General features: G+C 41.8%; 1 protein-coding gene across 1 annotated transcript in view; it reads right to left on the reverse strand.

Annotated features, from left to right (window-relative positions):
* gpr107 (G protein-coupled receptor 107) overlaps positions 1–13818 on the reverse strand; it is a 31137-nt gene that overhangs the window by 14636 nt on the left and 2683 nt on the right. The window contains exons 5-15 of the mRNA XM_031802804.1: positions 9823–9971; positions 9599–9630; positions 6703–6759; positions 6499–6609; positions 6041–6174; positions 5367–5442; positions 5126–5199; positions 4898–5015; positions 4523–4653; positions 4299–4342; positions 248–297 (exon numbers count right to left, since the gene is read on the reverse strand). Of these exons, the coding sequence (XP_031658664.1) occupies positions 248–297; positions 4299–4342; positions 4523–4653; positions 4898–5015; positions 5126–5199; positions 5367–5442; positions 6041–6174; positions 6499–6609; positions 6703–6759; positions 9599–9630; positions 9823–9971 (976 nt within the window). The remainder of the gene's footprint in view (positions 1–247; positions 298–4298; positions 4343–4522; positions 4654–4897; positions 5016–5125; positions 5200–5366; positions 5443–6040; positions 6175–6498; positions 6610–6702; positions 6760–9598; positions 9631–9822; positions 9972–13818) is intronic.

The raw sequence follows: 13818 nt of genomic DNA on the forward strand, positions 1-13818 counted from the left end.
GGGGTTAGCGAAAATGCTCTCCAAACCTGCTACGAAAAGACACGCGTGTCGAAGTGGAGTGTTTTTAGGGAGTTCCGTACAGACAGACGTAGACACAATGCTGGGTTTGTTTCCATTTAAAAAGGCGTACATGTGGCTGTGTGTATGCATGTGTGTGTGTGGCCTATCGTCACACCTGCAGTGTGTATTGATGGAGCTGTGTGTGAGGAGAAAGTGTGTCTGAAGAGCATGACAAGAGGAACCTTACCATCACATAGTAGTGCCTGAAGAGCTTCAACTGGGCAAGGTTGATAGCAGCTGCAAAAAAAATGACATTCATTATTAGTAAGATAGCAAAGACCTGTGAGAGCTTTTTAGTAACACACACATCTGTCATCCCCCTCCAAAAATAAACATGGCTCATTTGAGACACCTTTTGGAGCAGTTAGGAGATGAAGAAAAAGGTTTTCTATAAGTAGAGTATATGACACTTTTTATTAAAACACCTCTAAAAAGAACATTGAATGAATCAGACGGGTAAAGGTTAGGGGAACTTCTAATTTGAGGAGTTTTGCATGATGATTCAAAAAGCAAGTGATCCAAGACGTTTGGCCCGATATAAATCCGTAGAAGGCTAAAAAGGCCCATCAGAGAAGGCTGTATTGGATGTAATAACGCTGCAAAGTGCCTTGATGCAATCTGAACCCCTTCCAACAGAAATGTGCCCCGAGGGGAAATAAATGGAGGGCGACTTGTACAGTCATTCATCATTCTCACACTGTACAACTTCCTCCACAGAAGTGGGACTTCAAAAAGGGGACAGTAAGCTATAAGTATGGATCTTACTGTGGCCTACTTAGGACAAAACAAGCCACTTTGAAACCAGGTGAGCAATTTTGGAAGTGCCATAACAACCTAGTGTGGAATCGAGGAATTTGAACGCTTTGTGCCGTAATCTACTCAGCCTGTGGTGGTTACCTACCCATAGAGACAGACGTCTGAAGCTACACTAGGTTATTCAACCCTAAAACATTTATAGAAAGACTCCTGCGCTTTCTAATAGACAAGGTAGACATACAGACATTCATGTGGCTCTGAGTGATAACGTCTGCTCTGATAAATAAATCATATCACACATACTGTGCACACACAATTTCGACACTAAGAAGCGACGCGCTAAGGGAGTTGATACAGGTGCACTGATGAGGAAACTAAACTCAATTAGCTGCATGGAAACAAACAGTGGATTGTTCATTTGAAATGGTTACTCCATTATCTCTATGGGCTGTTCATTGACTTTAAGGAGCAACCACGTGGAATTGGAACTGGTCAATCAATTACATTTTATAACTGGTCACCCAGAGAGAAAAAAATAACTTGAAGGCACGATTCCTAAATCTTCATGAATGTTGACTGAAAATGGACTTTTTCTCGTACTGAATTGTAACCGATGTAGTTTTGGTCAGACAGCAACCCATTTCTATTTGATCTGTTAAACAACTAGGAATTATAACACTAACACCAAGAATATATGGTATGAACTCCCTCTTTACAGTCGAAATGGCACAAACAAATCTCTTGTGGATTGTAACAGCTGTGGATTTGGTGAGGTCTGTCCTATATCATACTGCCTATTGTTCAATTAAAGAACTGTGGAATGGAGTCTGACAGAACCTTCTATGAGCTCCCATTCATGATAGGAATGTCATGAGAGCCAGCTCATTGACAAGTGCTATAAGATGAGCCCAACCTGAATGTATGTGAAATGGCCTGACATTTCAGTAATGAAACAGATCTGGTAGCTGTGCTTTTCCCTTTCCTCACCTGGTCTAATCACAAGTAGAATGGGAATTAATTAGGTGGCTGAAAACTTCAACAGTAAAACTTCTGCATGGAACAAGGAGAAGGGGAGCACAATAGGCCAGTGGTATGCTACTGTTACCCTAAGAGTTCCGGAGAGTGATGGTTTTCTGTTCTACCCAATAATTAAACTGAACAAAATTATAAAAAACGCAAACATGTAAAGTGTTGGTCCCATGTTTCATGAGCTGAAATTAGATGTCCCCGAAATTTTCCATACGCCACAAAAAGCTTATTTCTCTCAAATGTTGTTTACATCTCTGTCAGTGAGCATTTATCATTTGCCAAGATAATCCACCCAACTGACAGGTCTGGCATATCATAAGATAATTAAACAGCATGATTTAAATCAGGGACAATAGGTCACTCTAAAATGTGCAGCTTTGTCACACAATGCCACAGATGTCTCAAGTTCTGAGGGAGTGTGAAATTTGCATGCCGACTGCAGGAATGTCCACCAGAGCTGTTGACAGAGAATGTAATGTTAATTTCTCTACCATAAGCCGCCTCCAACGCCGTTTAACAGAAATGTCAGTACGCCCAACCGGCCTCACAAACACAGACCATATGTAACCACACCAGCCCAGGACCTCCACATGCGGCTTCTTCACCTGCAGGATCATCTGGGACCAGGCACCCGGACAGCTGATGAAACTGAGGAGTATTTCTGTCTGTAATAAAGCCTTTTTGTGGGGAAAAACTCCTTCCGATTGGAGAGCCAGCCCCAGTCAGTCATAATCCATAGATTAGGGCCTAATGAAATTATTTCAATTTACTGATTTCCTTATATGTACTGTAACTCAGTAAAATTGTTATATGTTGTGTTTTATGTTCAGTATAATTGCACACACCTGTTGTCCCTGGTCTAAAGCAGTCCCTGATTAGAGGGGATCGATAAAAAAAATGCAATGGAACTGGCATTGAAAGGCACTAGACCATATTATATATCACATATGGAGGAAATGTTGGTGTACAGGAACAGGCCATTTTTTGGGCGGGACAAAAAAAAGCGTTTCGGGAAGAAAAGAAAACCAATTCGTACACCAAGGCAACAGCATTAGATCTTGGTGTCGTTTTCTAAAGACAAGCGCTTAGGGGACATATGGCAGGGGTCGGCAACCCTGGTTCTTCATGTTTCTGATTTAACCAACCTAGAAGACTAGGTGTGTTAAATTAAGGCAATCACTGAACTGATCAATTAGCTCAGTTGGCCAGGTGTGGTGCCTAGTTGGAACAAAGTCCTGCAGTAACTGTGGCACTCCAGGAACAGAGTTGCCTACCCCTGCCATAGGGTATCCTGCTATATTTTGAGAGGCCTTATTGCTCTCGACTGACTAAGCTCACAGAACAAAAAGCTAAAAAAGGACCCTATTTGGCAGTGTATTGGCAAGGGGACAGGACACCGTTATGTTAGCTTCAGCATATCTTTACCGAGAAAACCGAATAGGAACCTACAGTTAACTTCGTCAGAAAAAAAGCTTCTATTGGTTCTCTCCTGACTCATCCATCTGAGACATCCATCTTTCTTTGAAATGAAAAAAATAAATAAACCTGGAGCCTTCACATTTGTATGAGCTATAGCAAGTTCCTAGGCAATATGACTTGGCAGCGGCATATGTTCGTACTGGTCCCCTGTGGAAATCGAACCCACAACCCTGGCATTGCAAGCGCCATGCTCTACCAACTGAGCCACACGAGCTACCGAGACATTGGTTTACCAACAAAAGAGTGTGGAACTGCACAACTATAAGCATGTAAACCCTGGCATGGAAATAGTTAAAGGCTCTCTCATTCACATCCGCAGCTCCTGACCATCATAAGCCAATCAGAGATTTAACCAATCAAAGCTCTTATAAACCTCAAAATTAACCACCCCAATGACAACACCTTGGGTCCCAACTTTCCTCAATATCTGAATGTGTGGGAGTGATGGTTCAAATAAAGCTGAACTCTGACCGACTATGATGAGGAATGCAGGGTGAAGTACAAACAGTGAAGGGCAATGAATAAGTTAGTCAGAGAGCAACCAGCTACAGCAGAAACTCACTGTAAAACGAAGCTTTTAGGAGAAAGTCAAAAATAAACGCTTCCCATGACCTAGATCAGGATTTGCCCTTAAAATATTCACAGACCACCATTTCACTCCAAACTACTTTGTTATTTTTCTCAAAAGACTTTGGAATTGTTTAAACTTTTATGAGAGGTTACTTGGGTTGTAACAGGAAAATAGCTGGGGTGAAAAACTATTCCAGACCACAGTTTTATACTCTGTGGTTGGGAGTAGGACCATGGACATGAGGATATGGTGTTGATTTTAAGTGGAAATGTCCCATTAGATGAAAGATTTTAACTCCCTGCTTGCCCTTGTTATTGAATATGCTGTTGCAGTAAGGTGGCCAACTGCAGAGAAGCACTGGCTCACAAAAATGTATGTTTTCTTAAGCGAAAAGGAAGCATACCTTTCCCATCTGTTGATGAGGCCTCTTGTAAATGTCTGATGGACCTGTGGACAAGTGAGAAAAGTAGAAATGTCATACCAAGTGGAAAACTGGAGGAGAGTGACCATTATCTAAAATAATCGCTCTTTCAAAGAAGTCAGCTGGTCTCTGGGTACTTTGGGGCGGGGCACCTAGAAAACCAAAACCTTGGGGAAACACTGCCCATAGAGAACCTCAGAACTCACCAGACCACGGGGAAGAGGATGGCGCCGCAGCACAGCAGGTCCACCAGGAAGAGCACCTCTTTCCACAGGCCGTACTCCGTGGTGCCCTCCTCTGTGGACTCTAAGATGATGTACGCCACGTTGGCCAGCACCTGGAGGGGTCAAAGGTCATGTTCTCCCATCAGTGCCACTGCATTCCCCACTAGGTTGCTTTTTGGGTAAAGATGTCTAAGATCAGCATATCCCTTGTCACTATATAAATATGACCCATCATCATGGTAGTCATGCCTTTTGGCACAAATCTGGGATCAGCCTACCTTGTCATTGTAGACGTTATCAAGTACAATGGTAATCTTGCCTCAACAGTTAGATGGTTCTAGATGGATGGTATTGTACCTGTAGTGGAATGACAATCATGAAGATCTTCTTGTCCTTATCCGAGAGGATGTGCTTGACAAAAGCCCAGCCGGTCCCTATCAGAGCAATGGTGATGAATAAGAGTGCCCCCTTCAGTCTGCAGGAAGAAACACAACTGCACGCTCATACCAAGTGACAAAACGACATTGATAAGTTTCAGTGCAGGTGAAGCAGAGACACAGAGGCCATTTTACTGGTGAGACTTACAGGTGAGTGATGTAGTAGACCACAGCCCATCCTTCTATGGGGAAGCCCTGGTTAGAGATGTAGTAGTAGTCAATCTGGAAGACAAATGTCTCAGACATCAGTTAATGACTCAAGCTGATGTAAAAAAAGAGGGACAAACTAAATTCTATTCTATTTGATTGAATTTTTACTTCAAAACTTGGAAACACCCCTTTTTTGCAGTTAAATACAGCAAGGCTTGGATTGTAGTCCGTGTGCTCACCGCGTGGAAGATGAGTGATAGAGACTTGGTGAAGGGGAGAGCAGTCATGAGCCAGTGGATTTTATAGACATCAGCACTGCCAGAGAAAGAACAAGAGAGGAGGTAGAGAGAGAGAGAGAAAAGAGGGAATTAACATTGGTTAGGTTTATGCCATTACATGAATAATTAATCTCAACAAGGGAAATAAGAGTATGATGATATTACGTTGGTATGGAGGTAAATGTTTGGCTATCTGGTGCCCTCTACTGGTCAATGTAAAACAATGCAGGTGTGACTGAGGCAAGACCACTGCTATTCATTTTAGTCATTTAGCAGATGCTCTTTTCTAGACCAACTTACAGTTAGTGTATTTCCACAGCATTTGCTCAGGAGCTCATAGAGCAGTCAGAGAACTCTGAGGTAAAAGGTCATGACATGAGACAAAGGGTAGCACACTGTGGCATGCTGACTGATCAGATTAGTGAAGAAAATGAGATACCTAGTCAGTTGCACAACTGAATGCATTCAACCAAAATGTGTCTTCCAACCCCTCTGAATTAGGACAAATAGAATAGTCATGAATTATTATTCAAGTCTTAAGGAAGGCACAGCCATTATCAAAACAGTGCTGACATCTCCTGTGCCTCAATACACCCCCCCCCCCCCCCCCCCCCCCCTCCTCCTGGGTAACTCACCGCTGAGTGCGGAGAACGTGCAACCACAGTGTGCCGAGGAAAAAGAAGAACATAGACATGATGATGTAGAGCTTGGGCAGGGGGATCTCCCCAGCAGACAGGAAGCTGTTGGGGTTCTTCTCCTCGATGTTGATCTGAAAGCATCACAAATGTTGGTTATACAGTAGATATAGCAATCTGTAGATTTGACCATTCGGACACAAATGAGCTAAAATATGAGCTAAAAGTGTGGCTAATGAATAATGTTTAATTTGATTATAAAACAATGTTCAGGATGTGATTTAGACTAAATAGAAAATTGGGAAAAAGTTGATATTGGTACGGGGCTAGGTCCATTTCAATGACGTACGAATAGGGAATGATGTCCTCCTGACAAATAAGATAACCAGATACAAACTTCAACTTGCAACAAAAGAAACAAAAGAAAACTACGAAGAGGGTGAAAGAAACACACTCACTTCAATGCTGAAGCGAAGGGGGTTAACCATCTGAGTGTCTTTGCTGTAGCAGTTGTGGAAGTAGAAGTTGTACAGGCCTTGCTGCTCGTCTGTGCTGACGTTGAAGTGAAACTGCACGCAGGGAGGGGGGGGGGGGAAACCCTGTGATCTGTGTAGCCCAACTCAAGCTAAAGAAATTATATTAGCCTGGTGAACGAGCCTTACCTGAAAGGAGAAGACTTCTTTGTTTCTATGGAGTGGAAAAGGCACTTCAGACTTTTTCTGTGAATATCAAGAGAGTGGGATCAGAAGACGTGCGTTGATGAAACGACGGCTGGAGCGCAATCCTTAAAAAGTCCTCATTCACAAACCCTTGGCTAAATTAGTAACTGGGTAAAACCCTTTATCTGGGATGCAGCCCTTGGGAGCAACTGGTTTTCCTGTACAATTTCTATTTGGTGACAGACCGACATAGATAAGTGAGAACAGGTCCCTTGGTGAATCAAAACCACTTAATCAGTTTTCAGAGGAAAAAAAGTGACAGTCCAACCCAGAGATAAAGCATGTTGGAATTGCTGTGCAAATAAACTTGTTTCACAAAACGTTTTGTTGAATAATACTTCAATTTAAATGTGCAAGAGCAAAGTTGTATAAATTATGACCCAGGAAACAGTCACGTATTTTAATGGTGTATGACCCCAAGAAAAAAAAAAAAGATGAACCTTTTTATTGCGTGCCGTCAGCATGGGTTATTGGACGAGGGAGCAAGATTGAGATCCAGATACTTATTTACTTATTTTCTTATATTGGTTGAGGTCAAAGGGTGAAAGAGTATCTATACTGAACAAAAATACACTGCTCAAAAAAATAAAGGGAACACTAAAATAACACATCCTAGATCTGAATGAATGAAATATTCTTAAATACTTTTTTCTTTACATAGTTGAATGTGCTGACAACAAAATCACACAAATTATCAATGGAAATCAAATTTATCAACCCATGGAGGTCTGGATTTGGAGTCACACTCAAAATTAAAGTGTAAAACCACACTACAGGCTGATCCAACTTTGATGTAATGTCCTTAAAACAAGTCAAAATGAGGCTCCTGGGCATGCTCCTGATGAGGTGGCGGATGGTCTCCTGAGGGATCACCTCTCATACCTGGACTAAAGCATCCGCCAAATCCTGGATAGTCTGTGGTTGAACGTGGTGTTGGTGGATGGAGCAAGACATGATGTCCCAGATGTGCTCAATTGGATTCAGGTCTGGGGAACGGGCGGGCCAGTCCATAGCATCAATGCCTTCCTCTTGCAGGAACTGCTGACACACTCCAGCCACATGAGGTCTAGCATTGTCTTGCATTAGGAGGAACCCAGGGCCAACCGCACCAGCATATGGTCTCACAAGGGTTCCGAGGATCTCATCTCGGTACCTAATGGCAGTCAGGCTACCTCTGGCGAGCACATGGAGGGCTGTGCGGCTCCCCAAAGAAATGCCACCCCACACCATGACTGACCCACCGCCAAACCGGTCATGCTGGAGGATGTTGCAGGCAGCAGAATGTTCTCCACGGCGTCTCCAGACTGTCACATGTGCTCAGTGTGAACCTGCTTTCATCTGTGAAGAGCACAGGGCGCCAGTGGCGAATTTGCCAATCTTGGTGTTCTCTGGCAAAAGCCAAACATCCTGCACGGTGTTGGGCTGTAAGCACAACCCCCATCTGTGAACGTCGGGCCCTCATACCACCCTCATGGAGTCTGTTTCTGACCGTTTGAGCAGACACATGCACATTTGTGGCCTGCTGGAGGTCATTTTGCAGGGCTCTGGCAGTGCTCCTCCTACTCCACCTTGCACGAAGGTAGAGGTCCTGCTGCTGGGTTGTTGCCCTCCTACGGCCTACTCCACGTCTCCTGATGTACTGGCCTGTCTCTTGGTAGCACCTTCATGCTCTGGACACTACGCTGACAGACACAGCAAACCTTCTTGCCACAGCTCGCATTGATGTGCCATCCTGGATGAGCTGCACTACCTGAGCCACTTGTGTGGGTTGTAGACTCCGTCTCATGCTACCACTAGAGTGAAAGCACCGCCAGCATTCAAAAGTGACCAAAACATCAGCCAGGAAGCATAGGAACTGAGAAGTGGTCTGTGGTCCCCACCTGCAGAACCACTCCTTTATTGGGGGTGTCTTGCTAATTGCCTATAATTTCCACCTGTTGTCCATTCCATTGGCACAACAGCATGTGAAATGTATTGTCAATCAGTGTTGCTTCCTAAGTGGACAGTTTGATTTCACAGAAGTGTGATTGACTTGGAGTTACATTGTGTTGTTTAAGTGTTCCATTTATTTTTTTGAGCAGTGTATAAATACAACATGTAAAGTGTTGGTCCCATGTTTCATGAGCTGAAATAAATTATCCCAGAAGTTTCCCATATGCACAAAAAGCTTATCTTTCAAATTTTGTGCACAAATTTGTTTACACCCCTGTTAGTGAGCATTTCTCCTTTGCCAAGATAATATGCCACATCTGTCAGGTGGATGGATTAAGAAGCTGATTAAGCAGCATGATCATTACACAGGTACTGGGGCCAATAAAAGGCCACTCTAAAATGTGCAGTTGTGTCACACAACACAGAGCCAGTTTTAAGGGTAGCGTGCAATTGGCATGCTGACTCCAGGAATGTCTACCAGAGCTGTTGCCAAAGAATGTAATGTTAATTTCTCTACCATAAGCCGCATGTTGTTTTAGAAAATTTGGCAGTATGTTCAACCGGCCTCACAACATGTCTATGGCGTTGTGAACAGAGTGCCCCATATTGGTGGGGTTATGGTATTGGCATGCATAAGCTACAGACCACGAACACAGCATTTTATCGATGGAAATTTGAATGCACAAGAATACCGTGACAAAATCCTGGCCCATTATTTTTTAAAGGCATATGTGACCAACAGATGCATGCCTGTATTCCCAGTCATGTGAAATCCATAGATTAGGGCCTAATGAATTTATTTCAATTGACTGATTGTCTCATATGAACTGTAACTCAGAAAAATCGTTGAAATTGTTTCACATCGCTTTTATATTCGAGTTCAGATATGTTATATGAATATTCTTACCTCTGCAACATCCCGCTTGGGTTTACTCTCACCTAGGATTCAAATGACAACATTGAGAACATAACATTGGTCATAACTTACACTGCTCAAATGCAGAATTTCTCAGCTACCTCGAACTTTGGCGTAAATCTACCATCAATGAAAGTTTAAAACATGTCCTCATCTCAAGTCAGCATTTATTCAGCCCTAAATAAAAATGTATGAACTGTAATGAGGAACCATACCATCACCATGGTCTCCCACAGGGTTTGTGTCATCTTTCCCCTTTACATGTTTCTGTTGGTCAGCTCCAGTCTCAATGCCTATTGTCTCTTTGAGGCCAGGGAGGATGTCAGGGAACACATTATCCTCAGATGACATCTTCATCTTTACCCTGAGTGACACACAAACAAAATACATGTTTAGCCAAAGTTATGGTATAACATGCCGGTGGCAATAACTTTAAAAAATATGTTTGGCTGCTTAACTTCTTGGTGACTGGGGGGCAGTATTGAGTAGCTTAGATGAATAAGGTGCCCAGAGTAAACTGCCTGCTACTCAGCCATAAAAGCTAGAATATGCATATAATTAGTGGATTTGGATAGAAAACACTCTGAAGTTTCTAAAACTGTTTGAATGTCTCACTCATATGGCAGGCGAAAACCTGAGAAAAAATCCAACCAGGAAGTGGGAAATCTGAGGTTGGTCGTTGTTCAACTCATTCCCCATTGAAGATACAGTGTGATATTGGTCATGTTGCACTTCCTAAGGCTTCCACTAGACGTCAACAGTCTTTAGAACCTTGTTTGATGCTTCTACTGTGAAGTAGGGCCGAATGAGAGGGGATTGAGCCAGGTGTCTGGCAGATTGCCACGAGCATGTGAAAGTTAGCTTGCGTTCCATTGCTTTTCTACAGACAAAGGAATTCTCCGGTTGGAACATTATTGAAGATTTATGATAAAAATATCCTAAAGATTGATTCTATACTTCATTTGACATGTTTCTACGACCTGGAATATAACTTTTTTGACTTTTCGTCCGACCTTTCGGCTGGACTTGCACACACGTTTGGATTTGTTTACCAAACTCCCTAACAAAAGGAGGTATTTGGACATAAATGATTAACTTTATCGAACAAATCAAACATTTGTGAAACTGGGATTCCTGGGAGTGCATTCTGATGAAGATCAAAAGGTAAGTGAATATTTATAATGCTACTTCTGACTAATGTTGACTCCACAACATGGCGGATATCTCTTTGGCTGTTTTGGTCTCTGAGCGCCGTACTCAGATTATTGTATGGTATGCTTTTTCTGTAAAGTTTATTTGAAATCTGACACAGCGGTTGCATTAAGGAGAAGTTTATCTAAAGTTCCATGTATAATAGTTGTATCTTTTATCAATGTTTATTATGAGTATTTCTGTAAATTGATGTGGCTCTCTGCAAAATCACCGTATGTTTTGGAAGCAAAACATTACTGGACCAATGTAAACTGAGATTTTTGGATATAAATATGCACTTTATCGAACAAAACATACATGTATTGTGTAACATGATGTCCTATGAGTGTCATCTGATGAAGATCAAAGGTTAGTGATTAATTTGATCTATATTTCTTCTTTTTGGGACTCCTCTCTTTGGCTGGAAAAATGGCTGTGTGTTTTTGTGACTTGGTTCTGAGCTAACATAATCATATGTTGTGCTTTCGCTGTAAAGCCTTTTTGAAATCAGACACGATGGGTAGATTAACAAGAAGTTTCTTTCATTTGGTGTATTGCACTTGTTAATGTAAGAAAGTTACATATTTCCAAAAATATATTTTTGAAATTCGCGCGATGCCTTTTCAGCGGAATGTTGTCGAGGGTTCCGGCCGTAAGAAGTTAACAGTTATTGTTCTTAGCTGCATTGTTGGTTAAGTAAAAAATAAGTAACAAATAATTAAAGAGCAGCAGTAAAATAACAATAGCAGGAGGCTATATACAGGGGGTACCGGTACAGAGACAATGTGCGGGAGCACCGGTTAGTCGAGGTAATATACAGATGTCGAAGAGAGTTAGTGTGACCATGCATAGATAATAAACAGAGTAGCAGCGTAAAGGGGGGGGGGGCAATGAAAATAGTCTGGGTAGCCATTTGTCATGACGTTGGCCTATGGGTAAGGTTTATGACCCTCCCCATAAATACCTTTCTCCCTCCCTCTCTCTTGACTCTACAGAGGGACTCTTGATTAGCCTTTGTTAAACAGAGTCTGTGAAAGTAATAGAACCAATTGAAAATATGCGTTGGTACTTAATGAATATGATGTCAGTTCGGTTGTCATCTGAGACATTATGACTGATGACTATCTGGGAAAGTCTACAACACATTATAGTTATCAGATTCACATGGAATTGTTGTGCAATTCAATTGTTTAAATATAAAAATATTTGGTACCAGATGAAATGTAATTTTAGCTTCCAAACAAGAAATTTAGGTTTTCATAAGGTTAGGGCTCTGCTCATCAGTGGCCCGCCCCTGTGAAGAGACATGGGTTGTAGACTGAAACACACCCTTCTCCCTCCACTATATAAGCCCTTGACGAAAATGTAACTTTCTGTTCCGGGTACCTTAGGATGACGATCCGATGTCAGAAGGGTTCAGATAATAACTAGAGAACGAAGCCAACCTCAGCGTGAGCTTTGGTTGCGAATGGTATGAACTTTGAACTCTTATTCGCTACAGAAGTGATACCTCCTAGCCGTTGAGTTAGCAACAGCAGCTGCAAACGTGGGCTAGGAAAGAACAGACAGAGTATCCCGTCTACCACACAACGACGTTACTACAACGTATTCAATTTACCAGCAGAGACATTCTTCAGAGGACAGGAAGATCTCTGTTGGCCAACACGACCAGCATTTTCAACCAACCTACCGAAGCTCAGAGTAAATATGTATTGCATTTTCCTTTTCCAAATGGGCGGTAATTCTAAATTATTCTAAATTCTAACCAATTTCCCATTTGGGTGATAGAGTAGCTGCCTACGGCCCGATAGAGACATCGCTTCTCCCTTTGTTCTTCAGTCTTCCCGCTCTTTCACTCAAACCCAGCCCCCTTTTCTGTGTAACCAGTTGTCATATCTGTTCCATCCGCTAGGGACGTTTTCCTTTGAGATAATTTGTAATCAAGGTATGATTCATTCTGTGTATATGTAATTATGTGTGATTAGTTAGTTATTTAGTAAATAAACCCAATTTTGTATTTCTGATTCAACTTGTTAGCCAGGGTTCGTGAAGATAACCAAGAATTTACAACTTTCAGATGAGACTGAAATAAGGTGACGATTAATATTGACTGCTATTGATGTAAAATATTACTAGGTCTTTAAGAGTTTATTCGGAAGATAACAGCTCTATAAATATTATTTTGTGGTGCCCCGACTTTCTAGTTAACTTCTTATGGCTGCCATCCCGTTAACGGGATAATTGTCGTCACCAACCGCTGAATTGCATAGCGCCACATTCAAATAATATTACTAAAAATATTTATATTCATGAAATCACAAGTGCAATATTGCAAAACAGTTTAGCCTTTTGTTAATCCACCTGTCGTGTCAGATTTTGAAAATATGCTTTACAGCGAAAGCAATCCAAGCATGTGTAAGTTTATCGATCGCTCAACAAAACATTATGTACACCTAGCATCAAGTAGCTTGGTCACGAAAATCAGAAAAGCAATCAAATTAATCGTTTACCTTTGATGATCTTCGGATGTTTTCACTCACGAGACTCCCAGTTATACAATAAATGTTCCTTTTGTTCCATAAAGATGATTTTTATATCCAAAATACCTCCGTTTGTTTGGCGCGTTATGTTCAGAAATCCACAGGAAAGAGCGGTCGGTCACGACAACGCAGACAAATTCCAAGTAGTATCCGTAAAGTCCACAGAAACATGTCAAATGTTTTTTATAATCAATCCTCAGGTTGCTTATAAACTATATAATCGATAATATATCAACTGCAAATGTATTTTTCAGTCGGAGAGGGAAAGGCAATGGCTGCCCAAATTCTGTTACGCATACAAAACTCTGCTGGCACCCGGCCATAGAATGACGCGATGTTATCTTTCTCGCTCATTTTTCAAAATAAAAGCCTGAAACTATGTCTAAAGACAGTTGACACCTTGAGGAAGCGATAGGAAAGGGAATCTGGTTGATATCCCTTTAAATGGAGCAAAGGCAGGCTATGGAGTTCTCAAAATAG

The sequence above is a fragment of the Oncorhynchus kisutch genome, linkage group LG23 (genome assembly GCF_002021735.2).
Source record: "Oncorhynchus kisutch isolate 150728-3 linkage group LG23, Okis_V2, whole genome shotgun sequence".
NCBI classification, from domain to species: Eukaryota; Metazoa; Chordata; class Actinopteri; order Salmoniformes; family Salmonidae; genus Oncorhynchus; species Oncorhynchus kisutch.